The following is a 27,128-nucleotide window of genomic DNA, read 5'->3' on the forward strand; positions in this document are numbered from 1 at the left end:
GATTAGTGCTAAAAATTAATTATAAAGATATTCAAGAAAACTTCAGTAATCATTCAGTGATCTAATGTAGTTTATAAAATCATGGCATCTTTGTATATTTTAGCAATTATTGTCCTTACAACTGAAATAATTTCTTGTTGAAAAATTGTGCATTCTCCACCCCCCCCCCTAGAATAATAGCAGTTCAAGTGGATGAAAATAGCCCTGCAGAAATCAGACTTGGACCACTGGCAGAGACTAGTCCAATGAACATATCTAACTTCTACATTGGTGGGATTCCTGCAGGAGAAGGCATTTTGGGGCTCAAGATGACTGGCTCTTTCCACGGTTGTATAACCAACTTGATATTTAATATGGCGTAAGTTTAATGTGTGCTTATGTTGGAATACAGTTTGGAGACCCGGTTTCAAATCCCCCATTTGCCAAGAAGTTCACTGTGTGGGTCTATCACTGCCTCTTCCCCTAACTTACCTTACATGGTAGCTGAGAGGTTAAAATGGGCCTTCAGGATCACAACAAACCCTGTGATGTGGGTTAGAGTGAGAGTTTGTGACTGGCCCATGGTCACCCAAGCTTCCATGGCAGAACAGGGAATCAAACCTGGGTTGCTCAGATCCTCGCCCGTCACTCTAGCCACTGTACCACGTTGGCTATGATATGTAGAGTTTTCCCCACAAAGTGACAAAGCAGTGCTACATTATTCATGGAGCATAATGACTTTAATTTTAAAGCTTCTTGTTTGAGCAGTGTGTGACTCTATTATTCTTTTATATTTATGTCTAACCTAGCCCTTCAGTGTCCAATACCAATGAAAACTAATCTCTGGCCAAAAGTCCTCTTAAATTAGCCGCCGCCCCCCCTTTATCCAGTGCCCTTTATACAACCCAAATAATGTATACACTTTTTTTGTTCTTAACCTCTCGGTTTCTCTTAAGCATTTTATTTGCCAAATGATCTCACAATAAGGGTGGCTGCCTGCAGGACCTCCTCTGTGTAACTGTTGCTGGAGATACCTGTGTCAGTTAGTGCTAGGATATAGACTCAGCAAGTGCTGAAGTATGCATCTCTCTCTGCTTGATGCTTCGTAAGCATCCAGAGACAGCTGACTGCTATGGAGAAAGTGTGGCTCAGCTGTACTGGGATGGCATGCAAGGTCTACCACGGCTGTTCCAAGAATCCTGAAAACCCATCATGGTGCTTTTCATATAGGCATAGGCTTGTGTCATTTCTCTGTTGCTACAGCTGCTGATACAGTGCAGCAGCAACAAGGCGTCCACATGCAGGTTTCCCTGTAGTTTCTCCTGCCCCAGTCCCCTGTGTGCATCCATTCCATTCCCTCCCCCACCAGGGCCTTTTCATTTTTTTTTTAAAAAAAATGGCATTTGAATAATGTTACAACAATCTGTGTTTATGTTCTCTGAATGCCCAGTTTTCATTTTTAAAAAAAAGTCTCTAGCACTTTCATGCAGACAACTTGAAACAGATTGTTGTTATAATATTTTATTGCCAATTGAAAAAAAAACCAAGCCTCCTCCCAATGGTGAGGTGAGGAGGAAATGGCACTGCAGCAACAGTGGCAGAGAAAGTGGCTGTCATGTGGATGAGACCAAGAAAACCAGGATGTTCATACCCCTGCAGGAGCCATCCAGGCTTTGCTTCAGTCTTTCTGAAAATTTCACAGCAAAGCAGGTCTGGGAAAGACCAGATATCTGGGAGGTGTGCAAATATATCAGAGTGCTGTGGGGAAGCAGGAAAAAAAGAATTTCCCAACAGCATCACACCCGTGGCATTTAACCTGTGTGGAAACAGCCAGGGCATTGGAGAATTATCTCCGTGTTAAACTATATGGTACATATAATTCTTGGATCCTTATAAATCCCGTAACCTTAAAAATATACTTAATGTAGCCAGCTGTAATTTTAGGAAGACTAACCAGGGAAGGGACAACTATTTAATTGTTGCTTCTCGCACCAAAAATTCCCTTCTTCAGCTGCTTTTATCTCTGTTGATGAAAACTTCTGTGTACTTATAAGTTTTCTCCCACTGGGACACAAGTATTAGGGGGAGAGGAACTTAGGTTTAGAAATCAGGGGAAGGAGAAGAGTATTAAATAACCTCCCCTTCCCTACTTTTCGCCATGGAATCACAGCTTCAGTGGTTGCATTCTGGGTAAAGCATCACCTGTAATGTGCAGTGCTGCCCTGAGTGATAGAAATAAAAGTGAGGAATGTTCAGATTTTGGTGCATAAGATTTTGGTGAGTACATAAAAGCTCAAATTTCCCCAGACTTTGTAGTATGCAAAAAGGCACCTGTCCACAGTATTTTATTTCATTAAGTTTGTCTCTTTTTAAATCCCAGACTTTTGGATTTCACCTCTGCATTGAGGTATGAAGGTGTTGATATGGACAGCTGCTTTCTTTCGGAGAAACCTAAATCCACTATCCAGCCAGAAGACACTGAAATTCTGTCTGAAATGCAGATGCAACCACTTTATTTAAGGCCTCTTAACAACATCAAGGAAGTATGTTGTACAACTCTGGTCCAATCCCCCACCACATGGCAAAATAAGTCCTGTTAATAACATGTAGGAGAAGGCTAAAGGTGGGAAGGACTAACTTCAGATTTATATGACTAGTCAGGGCAATGTATTCCTTTCTGTTCTGCAGCAGAAAAGGATCCAGATGAACTTGGTATGTAGTTATAAACATGTTTCTGAATGAAGCCTTGTAACATTAATTGTATGTTGTTTTGCCTTATGCTGTGTGGACTGCACACAGCAAAATTTGGAAACTATAATTCACACTTAAGAGGTTTTGCGATGTATTCCAATGCTCAGGCACCTTTTGCTTTGCCTTAAGCCATGACAATATATAAAAGCAGGAACGTACAAAGCTCTCTCCCAGTTGTCACTTCGACCTCACCAATGTCTACCTCTGTTCTCCTGTGACTGATTTTTCACGAGTTTGCCACAGAGCTAACTTGCGTTTCCTGCAAGTGGGAATGGCTTGTAAAAACAAGGAGAGCCCAAATTGGCTCAGAACGCTGCTGTGTATATGTGGGAGGAGCTCCATCCCTGCCTTCCCCCACGCTGTCTTCTCACGTGAAAATAGTCCAGAGGTTAAAATTCCATGTGGAAAAATAGTTGTGGGGAAAGGCAGGAGTGGAGCCCTTCTCTTCCCCCCCACCCATGACATTCCAAGCCTGTTTGGGCTCTCCTTTTTTTCTTTTAGAAGCCATTTCCTACAGCTGCTACGTAATTGTGAGGAACATGAGTTGGCTCTGTAGTGAATTTATGAAAAAAAGCAACATCTATCTTGGCTCTTTGTCAGGAAACATGTCAAATTTGATGTCATTTTTCCTCATTGGCTTGTAATCTTCATGTATTTCTTAGTAACTTATTTCTCTTCCTCCTGGAATTGTGTGGTCTGGCATACTTTTAAAATGATTATAAGGTGAATCTGTGCAAGTTTATTCATAGCCCTTGTTGTACTTCTTGACGCAGCATGCTGGAACAATGGGTTCTTCTGCCATTACATAATAGGTACAGGTTGCTGGGGTGGGGGGCGGAGTGGAGGACATTTGCTTAGGACAGTCCATGCCTGGGACAGGGGCTTCCCCTCCCTTGCTTACCTATGAGGTACATTTTCCTTGACATTCTCACAGAATGTCAGTACAGAGTACAGAGCAGAAAAGTGTTAGCAATATGTTAAAATTTTATTCTTCTATTTGGATGTTTGTGCAAAGTCCTCCCTTCTTGTCCCAAAGTTCCCCTTCTCTAGAGTTCCCGTCACCAAAGTTGCCCTGCACTTGGGGTGTGTGTTTGGTATACCTGAGAGATTTTGCTCCATGCCATGTATCATACCTTATTATCTGGGCTATGAGTTTCCTGCCTGTGATTTATAGTGCTTAGAAGAGATGAGATTGGCTGCAGACTTGGTTAGTATCCTAAGCTGCACAGTGGGTATGAGATATGGTGGGAAGCAGTGGGGAGACCAGCTGTTTTTTCAGTCCCATTGAGTTCAGTGGGAATTTTATGCTTATGCCAGTGTTTTCTGCAGGGGCAGGATGTGGACCAAGAGATGTGGGTTTAGGACATTGACTGATCCCCATCCTTCCCCTGGTACAGTCCTAGTACCACCCATTTCTGGCCCACTTTGCTGGCACAGGCTTATACTGGCGTGGTGTTACTGCACTGCTATATCACTGTACCTTCAGGAAATCTAGCATATGTCCCAGTTATACCAGTACAGGACTTAGTTGGTATACCAAGCATTTTATTGACTGGCTTTAGGATAAGACGATGCTTATATAAGAGAAGTGTCTCTTCATTTGGATGCATAAGTGAAAGTAACTTGTTCGCATTATTGGTGGTGGAATAGTCAGCACATCTACAACTTGTTGATGAATATATGGAGTATTTGGAAGAGAGGTATTCAGTAATTGTTAATAATTACATCACGTCTAAATTATGATGATAGGATTTTAAAAAAAATTATATTATGAGGTATCAGTTAGTGGTCAAAACTAAGTTACAGAATATTCTGATATATCTGGTGGAATATTATGGAATTTTGTTCATTAACAGAAACAGTGTGCAGAAGATGATTTACTGAAACATATATTTGGGACTCATCAGTTCGGGGTTGCCAGAACCAGCCACTTGGTGCTCCTTTTTAATCAGACCACAGTAAGGAAGAAGTAGGTATATTTCAACATCACTAATTATCATTGTAAACTTACATACTACTTCAAAATACTATGCTGTACAATGTTGTTTGCCTTCACAATGAAGGCATACATTTTTACATTTGAGGTGGACATGTAACTTAGGGCACCATCCTTTCCAAGATCAGCATTTTCAACTGCCATTGATTTGTTGGAGTGTTCAATACACACACTAATATCTCTCTAAGGCAAAGCTTAAAGCACTGAGGACTGTTTAAATGGGGAGAAAAATCCCTTCCGTTTTATATCATTTTTGCCAGTGCCAGTGTTGATTATTCCCCCACACTGGGGAAGATGTGCCCTGAGATGTTTTCTTGGGTTTAGATGAACAGCCAATCTTTTGAGAGAGTATTCTTCAGTCCCTGAGTGTAACCCAAACGGTCATGGAGAGAGAGTCCTATGCTTGTTTTTGTTTCATATTGTGCAAGTCCTCCTCTCAGCCTTTGTGGCTGTGGACAGACAGTTACTTAGGCTGGGAAAAGCTTGTTCCAAGGCTGAAAAACCATTCAAAAGTCATGGAAGCATAGATGCACTCCCCCCACACCCAGGCTGCTTGCTTTAGGGAAAATTCTGTCTTGCCTTCAAACTAAAAAAAAATCTGTGTGTAAATTCAAATCTACAAAAAATCCCTTGACTGTGCATCTCTTTCCCTCCTTTCCTTAAACTTTTCTTCTGCTACTTTCCCCTTTGTTTAAGTTACTCTGCCTACAGATACCTCCCTGCCCTCACAGCTACTCTGTCCCTCTAGCCTCTGCTCCATCCATCTTGTCTCCCCACACTCCTTTGTGAGCAATAGTTCTCTCACTTTCTTTCAGGGCATATGTTACAGAGGCAACCCTATGTGTGAGAGTGATTGCTCATGCCTTCAGTGTTGGTGAAGAGTCCCAGCACATAGAAGGCAGGCAGGAGAGGAAAGCCAAACCCTCTCTCTACTGGCTTTGGTCCCATTGGGATTGCAGGACCAGACATAAACCCTTGTCAGAAGAAAACTGTCCGGGGAGAAGTGGTAGTGGTGGATGCAGGAAGAAAGTTCTGTATCTGTCTCCAGCCTACCTGTGCTGCTCTAACTATCCCCCACCTGAATTAATATCTCTCTACTGTCAAATTTGTTCTTAAGGTTTGCTGGTGACTTTCCCCCCTTCCTCATGTGACTAAGAGTTACTTTTAGTAATTTCAACATTTGTCATAGTCTCTGACATTACAGTAGTTCAACTAATAGATGGCTGAGGGCAGGCAGGGGACCTGTAGACAAATGACTGCTAGCTGTTAGCCTCTATTTGTGCTTTCAAACCTACTTTATGGTTTCTAAAACTGAGGTGCAGTTACTTTATAAAAACGACTTATCTTAGCGCAATCAGTATGTGAAATGCCGTTGCTTTTTATTTTTTGTTATGTATTCACTATATTGATATGCTTCCTTTTGGAAATGGTGAGTAGCTTAGATGGGGCTTTCAGGAATCTCCTTCCCAGGCTCTGATTAGACCTGTATTTTTTTTCCTAGGCTTTCAGTGCAGATAAATCTTAGGACCTTTGCCTCCAGTGGCCTGATATATTACATGACTCACCCGAACCAGGTTGATTATGCAGCTCTTCAGTTAAACGGGGGGAAACTTTATTTCTCATTTGATCTTGGAAAAGGAAAGGCAGTAGCCTTCCATGGCACAAGCATCAGCGATGGAAAGTGGCATACTGTAAGTGCTCCAAATACTTTTGCACCATACCAATTATTTGTGTATTAACAGTGCAGTCCTAAGCGGAGTCACACCCTTCCAAGCACATTGACTTTAGTGGACTTAGAAGGGTGTAACTCTGCTTAGGATAGCACTGCAAGCATATCCAAGGCAAAATTTGCAACAACAAAAAAAATGTAATAATGCTTCACACATGCTTGTTTATTCATGGGAAGCACGGAGAAAGAGCCCAGCATTATAGCATTAAAGGATTCTGAATGTCATACTTCTCATTCTTTCTGTCAACGGCAGTTTAAAAATACTGTATCTTATCTTTCAGGTGAAGACAGAATATGCTAAAAGAAGAGGTGTAATCATAATTGACGGACAGGAATCTGTGGCTGTAAATGTTCCAGGAGATGGTATCACCCTGGATGTGGATGGGAAGTTGTATCTAGGGGGTCTGCCCTTAGATTACAGAGCCAAGAATATTGGAAATGTAAAAAGTCCTTTAAACTTTAAAAGTTCCTTATGTACCATGTTGCCTTGTAGGTCAGGCTGAATTTTAGCACCCTGTAAGTGAAGAAGGATTTGCAGTGATGCACTGAATGCACAATCCATATAAAGAACCATGGCACACAAATAGCCACCTCAAAGAGTGATTTAAAATACTCTGTGTTTTAGCTATAAAGTATAAACTAGCCCTGAGAACAGATCAGATTTTTTTTTTGCCTAAAAAGGTAGTGCTTCCATATAGGGGTGCGCACCAAAAAAAGATTCGGGTTTACTGAAGAGGGGAAAAAAAATTGGGTATTTTAACTATTTCTGGATTATTAGGTAAAATTCAGCCAGTCCATTGGAAACGCCATTCCTGTCTGTCCAGGGGCCTGGAAGGGGGGGGGTGCATTTTCTTACCAAAAAATTCTAAATTTTCAGGGGACCCTCTGCTAACCTTCCTCTCACAACCACCCTAGTTTCAGGGAGATTGGACTTTGGGGGGCTATGTTATGGCCACCCAAAGAAGGTACCCCTATCCACCACCAATCTCCATTATTCCGTATGGGGAAAATTGGGAGGAGTTCCTAGGTGGCTGGGGGGTGGCATTTTGCAAGAAAAGTACATCAAATTTGCAGGGGATATACACCTACCTGTCCTCTCACGACTAGCAAAGTTTCAGGAAAATTGGACTGGGGAGGCATATTATAGCCCATCAAAGAAGGTGCCCCTATCCTCCAATTTAAATCCTTGCAGCATTTTTAGAAAGGCACTCTACTTCCAGCGAATCTCAATTGGCTGGAAGGAGAGCTGCTGCAGGATTGGCCGCTCTCAGATTCACCCCTCCCTTCCCAGATCCCCCTCCCTCTTCTGACTCACTTTACTCCAAGCCCCTCCACCCCTTATCGACCATAGGGAATAATGGAGATTGTGGTGGATAGGGGCACCTTCTTTGGGGGACCATAACATTGCTCCCTGAAATCCCATCTCCCTGAAACTTGGGTCATTATGAGAGGACAGGTAGGTGTATGTCCCCTGCAAATTTGGTGTATTTTGCTTGCAAAATACCACCCACAGCCACCTAGAAAGCCCCACTAGCTGTGGAAGCACTTTCTTCTTGCTGTTCTTTAGGAATGGCAAGGGAAAAACTACTTCCATGCTTCCATTCCAAAATGCTTCAGTAAGCTTTGCTTCAGCATTCCCGAATCACTTCAGCAATGCTGAGACTGATTCGGGAATGCCAAAACATCCCAAATCGGGCCCGATTCGGGTTAAAAACCCGGATCCCAAACCCGAAGCACACATCCCTACTTCCGTAGTTTTGCTTATCTCTTTTGTTTTGTTGGCTTGAACTGTGATTGCTGTCTAAACTTCACATGTGTATTAGATGCTGTTATCATATATCTGAAAGAAACAAGAACAATATCTTCAGTCTCCATAATTAGTGGGCTTCTGTTTGCATTCATAATAAAAGCAGTGTTAAATTGCACTGTACCAGGAATGTCTTTTTTTACCGTTTGCTCACATCTTGAATGCAGTTACACCAATTATTTTCTTTTTCTGCGCTAATAACTGTGTGGATTGCTCAGTCACTCACCTAGTCTGCAGAGAATTATTGCTCAGAAGCAATATGGCTTTGTGTGTGTGTATAATGTAGTAACCATGGTATTGAATTGCTTTTGCAGATTACTCACAGTATCCCTGCATGTATTGGTGAGGTAACCATTAATAGCAAGCAGCTGGACAGAGGAAGCCCAGTCTCAAGTTTCGCTGTGAATAAATGCTATGTAACAGCTCAAGAAGGAACCTTTTTTGATGGAAATGGTTTTGCTGCTCTGGGTAAGGAAAGTTTTAGGAAATTGCATAAAGCAGAACATGTTTATTTGTTTTTAAATGGATGTGAAATTTGTATAGGTTTCTTTTTCTTTTTTTGCTATCATTCCTTCATGAGAGAAAGGTAGTATAAAAATGGCTTAAATCAATAATAAAAAAACAAGCATCATGTGAACTAAACATAATAAACTAACATTTCATTATTCCATACTATCTTGACTCTTCTCTTATTTCCAGTTCCTTCCTTTTGCTAATTACTTGCTGGCAGGATGAATGGGACACTTTTTGTCACTTGTGTGTTCTGTAGGTGAGAAATATTACTATTTCTTCTGAAAAACCAAACCACTTTTGGGTGGGGTTTTTTTGTATTTTTGTAGTTAAACAGGGCTATAAAGTTCGATCAGATGTTAATATCACATTTGAGTTCCGCACCACTTCTGCTAATGGAGTCCTGCTTGGAATCAGTAGTGCTAAAGTAGATGCCATTGGGCTGGAGATTATAAATGGCAAGGTAAGTTTTGAGATTATAAAACAGTAAGCATATATTTACAGATAAATCTTGAAAAATCTAGCGGATAGATTATTAATAAGCATATGTAATGTGCAGTGGTTGAAATAAACTGTCTATTATTAACGTTTTACAACATAACCAGAAGGTTGGGACGAGGGAAGCCTGTAAAATTTAACCTGTTATGTTCTGCAGAGTTCAGTGTTACTGTCCATGCTTCTTAATATTTATGTAATGCCACTGACTGAAATTATTTGATGTTTTCGAATAGGATGCCATCACTATGTTGATGACCCCCAACTATATATATCTTTAACTAAGCCTCCAGAATCAGCTATCTCTGCCTTGCTCTGTTGGCTGGGGGAGAACGCATTGAAACTGAAGCCAGACAAGTTGGAGGTGATGGTGCTGACAAGGCAATGGCTTGAATAGTTTCTATTCCTTGTGTTTTGTTGAACCCAAATGTTTTGTTAGAAAAACAGCTTAATGTTTACTTTTTTCAAATTAATTTGTTATGGAGGTTAGCCTCTTATCTAAATATAGCCAACCTATAGATTGTTCTATGGCAACGTTAAGGCTAGACAATTGTAACCAGCTTTGCATGGGTCTGCCATTGAAGTTGCTTTAAGTTAACCTAGAATCTTCAGTCTGTGCAAAATGCATAAGCTCATTATCAGGAGAAAACTGTTACAATACTTATTTGTTACCCATTTTTCTCTAAGTTTTAATGTGTTGATTCATAGCTTTAAAGCTCTTCGTTGCCACAATTGCATACTTCAGGAGGCATCTCTCCCAACTGGCAGGTCTATTCCTCTGATCAGGGACTTCTTTCTGTCTTCTCCCACAGATTTGTTAACATTGCTCAGCCTTCAGTCATCTGTCCAGGGGCTTCCCACATTGTGGAATGGCCTTCCTGAACGTGTCAGGAAAGTTCCACCTTAAAATTTTTAGGAAGCAGTGTAAAGTTGGAAGTGTTTGAGAGATTAATGGAGAAGAGACCTGTTCTGTATTCTTTGGTAGCAATTGGTATCTTAATTGTTTTTTAAATTGGTATGAATTTGTATTGTTTTTAGCCTCATTAGCCATCTTGAATCTTTCACTGGAGAAGGGCAGGATAAAAATGACTTAAATAAATAAATAAGCTGCAGTGTACATACTTTTACGAGTAAGAGGTTTTCCTGTAAATAAATCTGATTTTATTCTTGTGATATGTGAAGCTGGTTTTGCAGCCTTCTGTTCAGTTGTACTAGAAACTAACCATAATGCAAGGAACGATTCCTTTGGGGGCTTTCGTGAAGCAAAGAGGAACTGTAGGTATCAACAATGATAAATAAACAGAAGAAAGGGTTAAACATGTGAGAAATCTAAAGGTTAATTACCTTATTTAAAACCTCTCAGCCCTTTGCCTAATAATATAATGCTGATGAAGGAAAACAAATTATTTTAAAAAATAATCTAAACAACTATAAATATTATTTCAACCAGAGCATCTTCTAAGTGCTATTTTTGGTTACTTAGAATATTTTCCACTAATTGAAGCTTTCATGGAACTGCTGTTATCTTTCTTATATCTTTTATTATCTTTTGGAGGAGATAATACCCTTTTTTGAAAATTTCAAAGGGGAAAGCTTGAGGTCTGTCATACTCATGCATAGAGTGGGCCAAAAAAGAGAAGAATTGTTCCATATTCATTCTCAGTTTGCTTGGATATTGGTGGAGATATTACACTGTGTAATCCACCTGTAATCCAGACATTACATTCTGTAATCCCCAGTGGATGTTGGTGGAGTCATTACAATCTGTAACCCACCTTAGTGAGAAAAACAGACTATAATTAATAATAAAAATAAATTTCTCATCTTTGTAGGTCAGGATAGGAACTTTGGGGACTCTCCACCTTTGTAATGCCCCCCTGCCCACAAGTCTACTAGACTGGTTATTGAACAGTTATATATTCATGTACTTGAAAAGATCTAGCACTTGCCACTGCTAGATCTTTTCAAGTACAAAATATTCTATATGCATTTCTAATAGGTGACTCTGCAGAGATCTAGATATCAGTACCCATTTAGTGGTACAGACATAACACCCAGTACCTACTAGAAAAGCATTTTTTCTTTGTTTGGGTTTTTTGTTTCTTTGCTTTGCGCAAAAACAAACAAAAGATAGACAATGAAAGAGAATCATAATTCTGCCTTCCATCCCATTTGTCTTACTTCGGCAAAAGTAGGCTGGACAGGCGAGCGAGGTTGCTGCACATCAGTCTGAGGGTAAGCAATTCAGCTAGGGTTCATGATTGCTTCAATCTGTACTTGGGATAACCAGATGTTAAGCCAGATATCAAAAATAACTTTAGTCTTGCTGAAGAATCCAGTTTCATGAGATTTTATTTGGTTTCCATAACTTGAAGGACACTGCTATAAGAACTCTCCAGTTCTTCAGATTGCCTTCTTGAATCCTGTGGAGTTTTCTGATATCCACCATGGTTCTCATGTAGGTCCCAGCTCTCCTAAAGGCAAGGCATGAATCTGTTTTAAGGCTTTAAGGCATTAAAAATTAAGTGACTGAGGGGGGGAACAAGAAAAGGCTAAAGGAAGAGTATTCTTCTACCTTTGATCTTGAGAAGGCTGCAGGCTCAGCCTGTCCAGTCAAAACAAAAACTAGTCATTCACATGATGTTACTGATACACAGAGGGGGACTTCATTGTATATTCTGCCATCATCATTATATAGTTGTGTATATATCTGCAAGTGAGAAGCAGAGATGGTTTGCCACTGCCTTTGCCTGCAGAGTCTTCCTTGGTGGTTGCCCATCTAAGTACTGACCCTGCTTAGCTTCTGAGATCTGATGAGATCAGGATATACCATGCTTCCTTCCATCCTATTATATAGTTATATTACTGTTATATTATAGTTATATAGCCTTTAGACCTAGACAAGTTATGCAAGTTATCACTTGGATGAGTGGTATAGTGATAGCTGCTGGCCTGGGGTGAGTCAGTTGGCAATCAGTCGCTGGCCATCTTGTGCCATAGAGCGTTGCCCAAGCAAATCACATGATGGCTGCTGGGCCTAACCAAGTTACAAAGTGGCCACTGCCAAACTGGCTGAGTCATGCAGAGTTGTATGGCATTGAGTTGCCTGGGAAAGTTGCATGTGACCACCACTGGGCCTCTCTTAGTGCAAGTTGTACAGTAGCAGGTCATCCTTGTGGTTGCTGCTTGGCTCGGCCTTGACAAGTCCTTCCTCCATCAGGGGATGTGACAGGGCTCCCAGTCCACCTAGGGTTGCCAGGTCCAGGTTGGTTGGGAAATACCTGGAGATTTTGGGGGTGGAGCCTGGAGAGGGTGGGATTTGGGAAGGGGAGGGGCCACAGCAGGGTATAATGCATTAGAATCCACCCTCCAAAGCAGCCATTTTCTCCAGGGGAACTGATCTCTTTCACCTGGAGATCAGTTGTAATTCCAGAAGATCTCCAGCTACCACCTGGATGCTGACAACCCTAAGTCCACCCCGCTCTCACCTTTGAAACCAAAACTCGAAAGGCTCAGAAATATTGTCGTAGTTGCCTATCCCCCCCCCCCAAAAGGACCACCGAGATCTCAGAATATAGGTGTCAGTCTCTGGTAGGCAGATCCCTCAAGCCCATCTGTAGTGAACACACGTTGGTTCCATAAGAAGTAGCTTTATTAGAATCCATACAGTTCAGGTCTACACTCCATCACAGAGTTTGACAGAAGTGGCAATTCAAATCAGGCAATCTCTGTTATACTTCATTTTCCCATGCTTCAAACTACAGTTAGAGTTTTGGCGCACAGCTTACACAGGTTCTGTAAGAATCAACTTAGTTATGACTATGAATCAGATAGACAACAACTTATTCCCAGTATTTGCGGTTAGTAGCTGAAGTTGGCATTTAGACACTTCAAGGTTACAGCTAGCCGAGACTTGCATATTTCTCTAAGATAAGGGAGAGGCCCATGCTTGGGTCTTTAGTAACATCTGCACTACAGTTATGCAGGAAGAGAGAGAGTGCATATTAATTAATACACAATAATAAAGTAGCATGACTTTAGCATAATGTCCGCAGTAGTAAGCAATAAATGTCAGCAACACAACCATGGCATGTATGTAGACAGACAGACACGATGATAGGCTTGTAAGAACTCTATGTACATTAATTTATTAAAGCTACAGATGCTGTTTCTTTGGAGGGGCAATTAATCCCCCCCTTTATTTTTAGATTTCTGATTTTTCTGCAGATCTGGAGCTCATAGAGAAATTCCCCTGTCTGTCCATGGGTCTCAATCTGTGGCCCAGTTCAGAGTTATATATAATACTAAAGGTTTTAGGCAGACAAGATACATGTTCATACCTTTTGAAATCATTTTAAGAAAGAAATCATTTTGAAATCATTTGAAATCATTTTAAGGTAGGTTATAGCAGCATAACATTCTATGAAGAGTAGGTGCCTGTTGGTAAATATTTTCAACAGAGGGGTGAAACTTTAGCTGTTCTTTACTGTGGCCTTGGAAGACATCTGTCTAGGCCAATTTAGTTATTGGTTTACATCACCAGGCACTATGATGTGAACCCTTGCTCTTTTTCTGCAGCTGTCTTCCATGAGAAGTAGTTGGGTACTTCACCACTGAACTACTTAAATTACTGGAGAGATACCAGAAGAAACTGTGCTCTATAGCAAATCTTTTTAGAATATATGAACCACGTAACATTAAATTAGCTTGGAGAAGCTTACTAGGAAGCAACACTCATTTTAGTCGCACATTTATTTAATCACCAGTGACTGCTTTCTCGCAGCATCCTTTAGCAGCTTGTTAGGTTAAAGGCATCATTTCTTTTCTTTGCTTCTTATCTTTATTGGTATTTGACTGTTTTGCATAGATTTTATTCAGTGTCAATAATGGAGCTGGAAGAATAACAGCCACTTATGAACCTAAAGCCACGGCTAGTTTGTGTGATGGGCAGTGGCATAAACTGCAAGCAAGAAAAAGCAAGCATCACATTGCTTTGATAGTTGATGGGGACTTGGTTCATACAGATAATCCACATGTGCAGTCAACTTCTGCAGATACAAACAATCCCATTTATGTTGGAGGCTATCCTGGTATGTAGTTTGTTTTCTTCACCTTCAAAATGCAAAAAAGAAAAGGTTAACTCCTTCCTCTTCCTTATCTTGTTATTTGTTTTGCTCACTTGGTGGTGAAAGGATCAAGACAGCATCCTCTGGAATGGAGAGGAGGTCTAAAATATCTGGCAGTGATGGTAGAGAGTGATCTGTTTTCCCTCTCTACAGAATCCAAGGCAAGAAAGTTTGGACTTTGAGCAAAGAGGCAGCCATGTTGAGATAATACAGCTGAATATTATAATGACTTCAGAGTGGGTCCCAAAAGTTTCCTACTCACTGGAGCTGTGGCTACGTGCCTGTCCCTTTTATCTCCTCTTGTGTTTTCAGTTTGATTGGATTTTCTTAAACAGCATGTAGTTCCCTAACCTTAAGAAGCTTTACAATACAAAACCAAATCTATTGTCACTGAAAAATAAGGCTGGTGGCAGCCTTTGTATTTTTACTCTGCAATTTATTTTTTGAAGAGTTATTTGTAACAATCTTTGTTCAATCAGTTATTTTGGTGCAATTTTAATCTTTAGATATTAAACAAGCTCACCATGTCCTTTCATTTGTTTTCCAGCTGATGTAAAACAAAATTGCTTGAACAGTAAGCATTCCTTCCGGGGCTGTTTGAAAAACCTCCTGCTGATAAAGAGCCAACAGGTGGAATCCTTTGACTTCAGTGAAGCCTTTGATTTACATGGAGTTTTCCCACATTCCTGTCCAGGGGCTGAGCACTAAGTGGCAAGACATACAGTATCCCTTGAAAGATGTTTTGTTTGTTTGTAATGAAAACAGAAGTTCTTTAAAAAGCTTGGTCTCAGTGACCACCGTGTATCTTCCAACTCAGGACATATCATTTTAGCCAGAACTTCTGTGATGGCATTTTTAATTAAAACCTCTGTACAACACATACCTCTGGTAAAACATTAACAGCATTAACTTAGTACTGTCTTTTACTGTTGGTGAAAGTTCCCTTTTATTAAAATTGTCACTGTTTACAGTATATCTTCTGTTGAATACTTGACAATATTTCATTTAATGTTTGTGGGTTTTTTTATAATAAAGCTGTAAAACTGAGGCCCCACACAATAAAAGCATCCTTTTGTGGTTGTGTGTGCATACTGCAGCTGTAAAAAGTGAGTCAGCAAATGTTCGGTTCAGGGTACAAGACAGAGGAATTCAGAAGGGAGCTGGTAGTAAAATTTCGAGCATATTCTGCCTACACTATTGTGTTAAAATGTACCTGATCAGGGTGAACTGTTAATAATGCTGCTGGTATTGGGTTCAGTACAAAATAGCAACTCCGTTTGATTTAGCTTGAACTAGGACATATAAAAACATTGCAGGTGAGTGCTGAGTGGGGGAGGAGAGTGGAGAGGAGGCACGGCGACAAAATACACAGACACAGTGCTGGAGGTAAAGAGGCCACAACTTTATTGAGTTTACAGCTCAGGGAGCAAAGGCGCGCATAGGGCACAGATCCAAGCATCGGCTGACCCGTCTGCCAAGCCAATGACCCACACGCCCCCTCAGACCCGTGCTGAGGGGGGGAACCATGGGATGACAGTCAGTGGGATGCCATGTGGGTGTACACCCCTCTGTGAAACATCCCCTGCCACCTGGGAGCGAGGTGGACTGACAGCCCCCGACTGGGCATGCACCGGCCATTCCTCACTCCCCAGACCCCTTATGGGGATCCCCATAATAGGGAAACTGAGCCTGAGGGCCCTGTTTCACTCCAAACGGATCGGTGCCCAATGCCCAATACGCAGCCTACTCACTTCAAAGTTGTGACGAAAGGGAGGGCTGGGCGGGATGCTGCCATGGGCCAAGTGCTGAAGGGCGGGGGGCAGCTTTCCAGGCCTGGGGCTGCACCGGATGAACCTGGGCGTGACCCCTGGCCCCTGGTCTTTCCCCACCCCTCCACAACATGGTGGCCACCATGCCATCTCCCCACTCACCTCCCCCGCAACGCCCGCAATCCAGTCCTCCAGGTGAGTCTGGGAGCCGTTGCTTCTCTGTGGGCATGGGCTGTGTTAACAATTCTTCCCGTACCTACAGTCATGGGAACACAGCAGTCATGGTGGGGCTGTTCATCTCCATGTCTATTCTTACAGACAAGTGAAAAAAAATTAGCTTATATGATCAGTAATTATGCTGGACTGTTCCATTTCACATATGGGACATACCTGAAGAGTCCTTCACACAACATTTCTTATAGCTGCTCTCTGCATATTGGAAAGTAAAGTCAGTGAAGAGCACGTCTATTTGACTGTTCTTTTTAAATCAAAGTCAGTGGTGTGTTCTGTTACAATAATAACATTCGATTTATATACCACCCTTCAGGATGACTTAACACCCACTCAGAGCAGTTTACAAAGGATGCCATTATTATCCCCACAACAAAACACCCTGTGAGGTGGGTGGGGCTGAGAGAGCTCCAGAGAACTGTGATTAGCCCAAGGTCACCCAGCTGGCTTCAAGTGGAGGAGTGGGGAATCAAACCTGGTTTTCCAGATCAGAGTCCCACACTTAACCACTACACCAAACTGGCTCTCAAGTGCTTTGTGGGCTGAGGTAAGGAAATACTTTGCAACAACTGAGGCCACCAATAAATTCAGATAGCATAAATATGATACAGGGTGTAAACCTCTTATTTTCACGTACTTGTGACCCGATACTGTTTCTCTGTGAAATGGACTGGAAGCCATGCAAGGTGAGAAATCCATGAGGTGAGCCACATAAGCACCTAAGAGTTGAGACGCTGGAAGAAAGCTTAAGAAAAGAAATATGGTTCTACTACTTTGGCCCACTAAGATTGTATTTATAAGACTAAGAAATTCAATTTGATAGCTGATATTAGACTTGCTTCAGCAGTCCAATCTAAATCAAACTGAAGTTTTACCTCTACATAACGTGTGCTTAAAAGCATTCCATTTTTTGACAACAAAGAGAAGAGATGGGCATTTTACTTTATATTGTTCTATTTATGTTGGGGCACAGCACAGTCCATCAAGTAACCTTTGTGAAAATAATGTATCAAGTAGAGTAACACGTTTTTGTTTTGTTTTTTGCTTCCAAAAATCTTTACACTCCAGTTTCTTTTTGGGTTTTGGAATACAGGTTTAAACCAAGTACTCAGTATTGTGGATATATATTAGCTTGTACTGAAGTATTCCGTTTGTACAGATTTATATACCATACTTTTATAGCAAACATTTTCAAGAATATGTTTTTAAAATATGCGCAACAAAAATGAAGGGATATAGTAGATACAGTTTTAATTTTTGTCCTGGATTATGTTCATATACAGTCTGCTTCCTAAATCCTCTCTGTTTAGTTCCTGTAATCACACCATTCATGACAGATGGTCAATAGAAATAAACACAAAAAGATTTCATTTCCAAAAAGTGTTGTTGCTACTAGGATTATACAGAAAAAACTGTTAGACAAAAATGTTTTTAAAAAGGATTCACTTCAGCTGTATTCAACATACACACAGAAATACAAGCACTGGGGATTGTTTTTCTGTCCAGTACAATATGTGCAGGCTATTCAATAAGAAATGCTCATGAAAAAGAGATGTTAAAAACTCTTAACAGGAGTGCAACTATCACTTCCTGGACTTCTGTGGGAAAGGAGGAAGCCAAACAGGAGGGGTTTCTATAGGGCCATGTTGGATGAGGAGGGGAACCCCTGCCTCTCTTCTCTGCCTGTATTTGAGGAAACCCTCCATGTAAATACTGGCAGCATGAGAACAGTGCACAGGTTCAAATCCTCAGCCATATGAGTTACATGTTCTGGAGGAAGCAAGCATTCACAGCTCCAAGCTAGGGCTAAAAGGAGAGAAATTTGGCCTAATGGGATGCACAAAATGAACATAGATATACATATTATTACATTATAGAGATAAATGTGATTTGTGTGCATTTCCTCAGCCCATCGCTTAGCCTGTCTTGGACCCTTCAAGTAGTAAAAAGATATTATCCCTGACAGGAGAGAATTGCCATCTGGTTGCCTCCCCCCCCCCCCATATACCAATCCTCACCCTCCCAAGCCCAAGGTTTGCACATTGTAATAAACAGCTGCAGGATGATAGCTGTTTAGTGACCTTCCCGGCTGTGCTTTCTCCCTATCAAGTTGAATAGGAATGTTCCCTTCTGTACTGGGAAAGAATTGTTCCTAGGGTGGAGGGAAAGTGGTCCCAACTCCTATTCCAATGAACGAAGTATAAGAAAATGGGTGAACTTGGCTGCATTCTAAAATGATTGTGGCTGGTTATGGAAACAAGCACTGATGGGAAACTTAGTCATGCACAGAAAGAAAAATTATGGCAATGAAATGTAGACAATAAAGAATTGCAACATTGAGAGCTGCATAAATCTGAAAAACCACCGTTAACCTTTCACAACCTGCCTTTTGTGAATTACTGTTACCATTTCTTAAGCTTAAGAAGAGATTGGACGTAAAAACACCCAAGTAATATCACAATGAAAACACTGAAGGCAAGAAGAACTCCTGGCTGGAGGCAAAAAGCTTGCTTCGCTTTTGTTATGCCCATCTCTACTTGTGTTGTCTCTAGCCCCAATTAAAATAAAATTCCGTAACAATATGATGCAGCTTGACCAACTTTGACTAACTCAAGCTTGTCATAGCTTGGAAGCTAAGCAGGATCAACCATGGTCAGTACTAGGTTGGAATGACCACAGGTGTTATGCAGAGGAATGCAATGGCAAACAAGCTCTGTCCATCTCTTGCCTTGTAAACCCATGAAGGGTTGCCATAAGTTGGTTGTGACTTGATGTCACTTAACTATCATCATTAACTGGATAGATCTGTAATGAAAATATGTTGTGATACAGGAAATAAAGACAAAACACTGGAAAAGGTTTCTGGATACTGGTCCCATTTGCTTAGAAACTATGCCCGCAAGACTTCTGCTAGATGTGAGATTCCCATGACTGGATCCCACATCCAGGATTCAGGGCTGCATGCACACTTCCAGTCCATGGATTGCAGCTGCAGCAGCCAACCCAAAAGCTCTAGTTTGCTCCGGTCATCAGCAGTAGGGATGGGGACTGAAGATGTTTCTGCAACTAAAAGGTGCTAACTGGGCTGATTATCTAATCAATGGACAAGTAAAAGCAGCTCTCTGGATTAGGCCCAAAGGCTTAGAACATGTATTAAAAAAAACTACAGTGAGGTAGTTTCCAGTATTAAGACATTAGAAATATAAAAAAGAATGTCCGATACTTTTCTTCATATCTGATGATGCGTCTCTGACTACAAATCTATATTAAGACAATTACTCTTTTTCAGAGTATAACATTTATGCCATTTCTGCTTTATATTCCTTCAAACACTTTAAACATATAACTGACAGTCTAACTACATTGGTGCATAACATTGGTGCATTATATTGCATTCAGCCAAAACATGAGATATGTGAAATCCAGACAAAACTGGAGTTTCTGTGGTCCCTGACCACAGTCACATATTTGAGCACATACCCAAAAAACGGGTTCCTCCTTTTTTTTCTACAGCTTCATAGCATAAAACAAACCACAATGAATTAACTATACAGTAAATATTTCCAATTTTATAAACTCTGTATGCTTTGAAATTACAGTGTCTATATTGATGAGAAGTTTGATAAGTATGGAAATACAAGTTCATGCAGTAAAGCTATCCTCCTACTGTAGTATTCATGTAATGTCTCCCAAAACTCACAGCACACACTTCCTTCAGATTTCATTTCTCTAAAGCCTTTAGTTCACTATAATACATGCTATGAGCCAGCCAGTATCAAGCACTTTTAAGTTCTACTGGTTGTGATAGGAGAGATTTAAGTACATGCTTAACATCCTCATTTCAACAAATGGGATTTGGGCCTACCACTGGTAAAGCCCCTTCCTGAGCACAGTCTCTCCCTTTAATCTGTGATGGAAACAAAAATTCAAGATATTTCCCCATGTTCACATATCCTTCAAAATGAACCCATTATTTTCAATACTAAAAGAAATAATAAGGAAAACAATGCTTCAAATAAAAATGGTTCTAAAACAATCATGCCTTACAAACAGCAAATGCTTAAATGTATGGGTATTAAGTAAAAAAAATACAAATTTTTATAACATCTGGGCATTTACCTCTCTAATTCTAATATCTGTCTTTTAGTCCTCTCAAACTGATGCATTAACATACAGTGGTAGACAGTTTGAAATGCACGTGTTACAAATTAATTGGTTAATTGTTGTAATATAATTAAAGAAATATCACTAAAATGCTGATAATCTGTTGTGTATACTTATTTATATACATGCACAATACATTAACAGTAAAAATGTCTTTTACAGTAGTTTTTCCCCTCGCATTGGCAGCTAGTAATATGAAATGAAACACAATTATTGAATAATTAACATTTGACAATAAAAAGATTTCCTTTGAACAGGAATGAATAGTCATAGAGCTTTGGCACTCTCCATTGTTCATACTGATACGTTTCCTCCTTCCTCTGCACCTAGTGATGCTTTTGCAGTATCTTGTTATTGATGGCCATGTCCTTAGGCCACGATAATTGGTTGTTGTTGTTTTTTACGTAGTAAAGCAGAGGGGGAAATTGTGTATTCCTTCACATTGGTTGAAAACTGGCACAAGTAAAACCAGTGTTTAAATGTTCACATTGCAAAATAAATTACAACAAATGATTAACCAAAATGACAGTTCTTAAGGTCTATGATGTCTTCAGAAGGCAGCGATTTTAAATCATTGAGTAGATCCATACATAACTACTTTGGTTTTATCCTTGGCAAAATGGTTCTTGATAAGGTAGTCCCCCCCACCCCAATCCTTTTGGCATTTTCCAAAGTGCTTGCCAAGATGTTTTTGCAAGTTTCAATTTATTTTTGGTTTAATCACCCACTCTGCTTGAGGATTTGCATGGTAAACATCTAGCATATAAGCATCTGGGTCCAAACAGTGCTGTCCTGAAAGGTAAATAGAAGAAATGTTTAAAATACTGATTTCTTTCAGACATTGTTTTACACATAACTTGTGGAAGATTCTGGAAAAGCTGTTTGTTGTCATGCTAATGTGAATCCATAATAGTAACATAACAAGTCCCGGTTTCCAAAAAAACTGTTTAACCTTTGGAGGACCACCAGGGGAATGGAATTCCATTAACTGTGCAGTAAGTTACAAACATAGTTCTAAGGCTCTTTTTGTATAGTCAAAGTGCGCTCCAGCAACATTGTAGGCTTTGGGATGATACTTGATAAAGAGACAATACTCCAAAAGTGAGAAACTAGTAAGTACAATAAATAGTAATATATATATTCGACAATATATAGTAAGTACGTATTTTTGCACAATAAAAAAATATGCAGAAAGTTCCTGGGTATATTGATGGAAGCACTGAGCTGATGAGAAGCTGCAAAGGAGCCAATTTACCTGCCAATCTGCTCTCACTAAGCTATGCAACAAGCTGTTATATGACATTTTCCTATCACCTGGAGACCATGTCTAATTATTCCAAACTGAAAAAACATTAACTTTAAACTAGCTTGATAATCATATAAATATATAAGTTTTGAAGCCCATTTTTGTGCCAGTTGACATTGGGGCTTGATGGATGCTTCTGTTCCCAACTCTAGTTACAATACTGGCAATATATTAGCGCTGGAGGGGATATTACTCATCTGTGAATCAGGATATGGGACTGGATCCTGTCTATAGTCTGTGCACAGAAGCGTGACTTCTCTGCCTTTTGTCTCTCACTGCAGCCAAAAATGCCCATGAAATGCTGCTGTTGGAAGATGGAGGACTCCCAGGGAGCAACATGAGGAGGGAGTTGGAGGGCTGTCACAGGAAGGGAGAAAGTGATGAAAATGATGCCCCACCCCCACACACATGTAAATCTTTTCCACAGGAACCAACTCATGGCTTCTTACTGTTACCCAATGACTCCCTTTTCAGTTCTGTGCCACCCACAGGTCTCACTTCTTATGCTATGAAACAAGATTTAAACAAACTGTACCTATATTTCCTCCAATCTCATGTAAACTTTGGTTCTGCATTTTCATATTCTCTGATGGTTCATGGCTACAAACGGAGAGAATCAAACATCAGGGCATTATCTCACCAAAAGTCCCTAAATTAAATTATCATGATATTTACAAATTAGATCATATACTGTAGTTATTCCTTTTCCTATTATGTTAGGGTAATAAGAAGGAAACCATATAAACCCAAAGTAAAGATTAGACTGTGTAGCTGCACAGAGGCTGCTGGTTGGTAAAACTACCTTGTAAACCAGAGCAACTAATGGCTAAACTTGATGTTAGATCATCCAAAGGCCCAACCCATGGATGCCAATACTATTTTTAGAGCTGAACTTGGCCATAAAATAATGCAGCCCCCACCCCCACCCCACAGTGGGACCAGGTGATCTTGCCCCCTGCCCTGCCTTTTCAAGTCCTGAAACAGTAATGTTTGATCTCAGACAACTTAAATTCACTGCACTTAATGTACCCAGGCTGTGGAGAAGAAAATTATGAATGAGAGATGATTCCTATGACCATTGACTGTGGCATATGATGAAGCAGTTCAGAGATTGCTTCATCATAGTTTCAGCTTGCCATTCTATGCCTGATGTCAACAAACTAAACTACTTGAAGTTGTTCTATGATATTGAAAAAGTGAACTGAGCTGCAAAGTGGGCATACAGGGAAGAAATTATGTAAGTTCTTCCAGTGTCACTTTATTTATTTTATTTAAAATATTTATATGCCTACCCTTCTCCTGAGCATTTCAGGACCAAAAGACCTAACATATATTAAAAACCATAGTAAAAGCCCATGTAAAAGAACCTTAGACCCCATCATCTTATAATGCCTCCAAAATTCTCCAGAATAACTCTGTTTTGTAGTCTCGCTACAAAGTTAGCAGTGTAGAGGCCCTCCAACCTCTTCCGAGAAGCAGCCACTGAAAATCCTGGGTAAACCAAAAAGAGACATCCCCAGTAAGAACTAACAAACCTGAATGGAAACCACACCTAGGGATAAATGAAGAACTATCCCATTCTAATATCTATAAATTTATCTCTTAAAGTGCCGAAGTGCTAAGTGCAATAAAAACAATTCGTAAGTCACAAATATAATAAATATAATTAATCTGTCAATATAATAATCCACTTATCTGTCTGAGAAGGAAATAAATACTGAGCTTATACATTTTCAAAATATTTTTCAAAGCATTCAAAATCAACCGTGTCTTCCAAGAAAACTTCAGTACCGGATCAGTAGTCTTTTTAGTAAATGATCGTATGTTCTTCCTAAATTGCTATGCCAGCACTGAGTACTCCCACATAACTGCCAATTCAATAAGTACATGGGTCGCAGTTGCATTGTTTAAGTCAAAAATGATGAATCCTTGCTTTGTTTTTTCTTCCTTTTCTAGGTGAAGCCAGAAGAGAACAAGGGGAACCCCAAAGGATCCCCTACTTGTTACAATCAACTGTAGCTTTAAGATACCTATAGTAATGTTGCTTCAACCAGGAGTAATATTTCTATCTCTTTCTCTTCCTTGTAGGTGGAGCTGAGAAAACTAGAAGGGGGAGCCCGAAGAATCAGACGTATGACATACGACCGTCTTGTAGGTGCGCTGAAACTATGCACATGAAATCTTGTATACTATTGCTTTGAAAGTCAATTGTATGGGTGGATCAGTCTATTAGCCCCTGAGGAAGTTGATAATGGATGAAACAAGTTTGATAATATAGCCGGCCACTTGTTGGGCTGGAGATCCTTCGGGGGTTTATTGTATTTATGACTTATGAATTATGTATTCATGACTTATGAATTGTATTTATTGTACTTAGCACTTTTGCACTTTAAGAGATAAATGTATATGCTACAGATATTAGAACTGGATTGTTCTTCATTTATCTCCAGGTGTGGTTTCCATTCAGGTTTGTTACTAAAAATCCTGGGCATGGACCATTACAGAATGTGCCTTAGGCAAAAGGACTACTGACAACAGATCTTTGGGTAAAGACAATAGACTTTAGCTTAGATATCTCTTTGTGACATGTTAACCAATCAAAGTACTGATCCAGAATGAAAGAACACATTGAAACTTGTTTTGTGCTTCGAACAAACATGACATTCATGTATGAAATAAATAGTGGGCAAAATGATTTGTTATGTCACTGTACTGTAATCTTGAGAGCAACATACCCTATTTATACTTTTACTCACCTGTTTTCACAATAAAATCGTGCCAGAATATCTTTGGCTTGTGTTTGATTGTTCAGCTGTATTGCCATAGAAACTTTTGAATGCAATGGAGCGTGAACTCTTATGACCCCTTCAGGTATGTCAGACTGCAAAAAACAGGGAAGTGACTATTTCCTCTAGTCAGAAGAGATATAAATCTATACCACAATATTTGTTTTGTACCGTTCTTGGGTTATCAAACTAAACAAACTGCTGAAAAACTGTGATTACCTTTTCAAATTTACCAAAATAAAAGTAAAAAAACCCCAAACCTGAGATTAATTTCAGACTGTAAGCCTTCATTCATTGACTAATTAGATGTGATGCCATAGAAAGGAAAGACTGGAAGGCAAAAGCAGAGGGAGGAAAGAACTGAGGATAAGTGTGGAAAGAAAGCACATGAGGTGGATGTAATGTAAGTGAGGATACAGGAGGCTTAAGTGCAAGAGTGCTGCAGAGAAAATAAGATGAAGAGAAGCAGAGACCTGACCCTATATTGAGTGCCAGAGAATACATCAATTAAAAATCTCACTAGTCCCAAGCCAGCTAATACTACCCAGAGGAGAGAGAACAATGGGAGACTTACTAGAATATCTCCGATTTCAGTAGCTGCATAATTTAGAACATATGAAAGTAAGCTTTTCTGTTGAGTCTTCTAAAATTTAGCTCATTTAGCCAAACATCACTTATTTATTTATTTACATTATTTATATTCCGCCTTTCTCTCTGAGACTCAAGGTGGATTACACAGTGTGAGTACAGTCAGTTTCAAAGATATTTCAATAAAGAAAGTAACAGAGTATATAAATGCAAAGATGCAAAGGTTTTAAGCCAGCAGAAATCTAGTACAGAGTTGAAGAAATGCTGAAACAGAGCATAAGCAATTCTAAGCCTGACATATTAAACAACACAGAAACTACCCAGTAGGATTATACTTACAGCAACAGACAGTACATAGTAGTAAAGTCTATAGTCCATATCCCTTTACTAATGCATCTGAGACAACTTTCTTACCATACAGCCCTCCTATCTGACTAAAAAGCCCTCTTGAATAATTCAGTTTTGCATTATGTGAGGAAAGCCAGGAGAATGGGAGCTTTCCTGACCTTTTCAGGTAGGCCACTCCATAAAGTGGATGCTACCATTGAGAATGCATATATACAGACAGCTACTGATCTTGTCAATTTGTAGGGTGGCACCTGCAGAAGGCCCCATTCAAACAAGTGAATCTGCCATGGCGGTACAAAAGGAGAGAGGTGTCCCCTTAGCTTTGACTGATTAAGGCCATAAAGAACTTTGTATGTGATAGCCAATACCTTAAATTGAGCTCAGTAATTGATAGGTAACCAATAGAATGACTATGGAATGGGAGTAATATTCATGTTCCTCCTAGCTCACAATAATAACCAAGCCGCAGTGTTCTGCACCAACTGGAGTCTCTGAGTTGACTTTGAGGGAAGACCTGTATAGAGTTCATTATAGTAGTCAAGTCTCAATGTTACCATGGCATGGATCGAGGTGGCCAGATCATCCTTGGTAAGGTGGTAGTGGGGGGGAATCTTCCAGGCTAGACTGAGTTTGCGGAAAGAATTCTTTACAGCTGCCTTAACTTGCTTTTCCAGCAGTAGCGCTAGCTCCACTATAACCCCTTAGCTCTTAATTGAATCTGCAAGGGTCAGATAAATTCCACTGAAAGTGGAGTGTACAATGTCCTTCAAGATCTCTGCCTTCCCAACCAATATCACTTCTGTCTTGTCTGGGTTCAATTTCAATTTATTCTCTTTCAGACTTTTGACCACAGCTGTTAGGCAGTGACCCAAGATCTCTACTGCATCCCATGGTGATCTGAATAGTGAGATACAGAGCTGGATGTTATCTGCATATTGATGGCATCTAATTTCATAGCTACAAATGAGCTCTCCTAATGGCTTTACATAGAGGTTGAATAATATGCGAGATAAAATTTCACCTTGTGCAAGATAAAATCCACTCTGGAGACAGCTGGTCTCCGACAGCAACTCTTCGAGTTCATTTAAACCAGCCCAAGACACATCTCTTGATACCCACTTCTCTCTCCAAACATTGCAATAGGATGGCACGAGCTACTGTTTCAAAGGCTGAAGATTAATCCAGGAGGAACAACAAAGAACCATGGCCTTTGTCTACATTTAGACAGTTTGTCAACTAAAGCTGCCAGAGCCATCTCTGTCCCACAGCCTGTCCTGAATCCTGACTGAAAAGGGTCCAAAGCACCGGAGTTATCTAAGAAGACCTGGAGTTGGTCAGCTACGGCTCTCTCAATCACTTTGCCCAGAAAAGGCAGATTAGAGATTGGCCACATCATTTTTCTCTGAGGTGTTTTTTTTAAAATAATGGCCAGATAACTGCCTATTTGACTGACCAAGGGAAGGTGCCCTTAGTGACTGATTTATGATGAACCTCAAGGGCTCATTTATGTGATCCTTACATGATTTTATCATCCAATACAAGC

At 40.2% G+C, this 27,128-nt stretch overlaps 2 protein-coding genes across 2 annotated transcripts in view; one reads left to right on the top strand and one right to left on the bottom strand.

Annotated features, from left to right (window-relative positions):
- LAMA1 (laminin subunit alpha 1) overlaps positions 1-15,435 on the top strand; it is a gene marked incomplete at its 5' end in the record, with an annotated part of 132,054 nt that extends 116,619 nt beyond the window's left edge. The window contains 9 exons of the mRNA XM_054985784.1: positions 173-358; positions 2,360-2,522; positions 4,587-4,699; positions 6,228-6,417; positions 6,737-6,895; positions 8,577-8,730; positions 9,102-9,235; positions 14,135-14,357; positions 14,941-15,435. Of these exons, the coding sequence (XP_054841759.1) occupies positions 173-358; positions 2,360-2,522; positions 4,587-4,699; positions 6,228-6,417; positions 6,737-6,895; positions 8,577-8,730; positions 9,102-9,235; positions 14,135-14,357; positions 14,941-15,101 (1,483 nt within the window). The remainder of the gene's footprint in view (positions 1-172; positions 359-2,359; positions 2,523-4,586; positions 4,700-6,227; positions 6,418-6,736; positions 6,896-8,576; positions 8,731-9,101; positions 9,236-14,134; positions 14,358-14,940) is intronic.
- Positions 15,436-19,579: 4,144 nt separating this feature from the next.
- The window catches only part of ARHGAP28 (Rho GTPase activating protein 28), an 88,616-nt gene continuing 81,067 nt past the window's right edge, over positions 19,580-27,128 (bottom strand). The window contains exons 13-15 of the mRNA XM_054984976.1: positions 24,620-24,744; positions 22,399-22,463; positions 19,580-21,349 (exon numbers count right to left, since the gene is read on the bottom strand). Coding sequence (XP_054840951.1) covers positions 21,258-21,349; positions 22,399-22,463; positions 24,620-24,744 — 282 coding nt within the window. The 3' untranslated portion in view covers positions 19,580-21,257. The remainder of the gene's footprint in view (positions 21,350-22,398; positions 22,464-24,619; positions 24,745-27,128) is intronic.

Source organism: Eublepharis macularius, chromosome 7 (genome assembly GCF_028583425.1).
Source record: "Eublepharis macularius isolate TG4126 chromosome 7, MPM_Emac_v1.0, whole genome shotgun sequence".
NCBI lineage: Eukaryota > Metazoa > Chordata > Lepidosauria > Squamata > Eublepharidae > Eublepharis > Eublepharis macularius.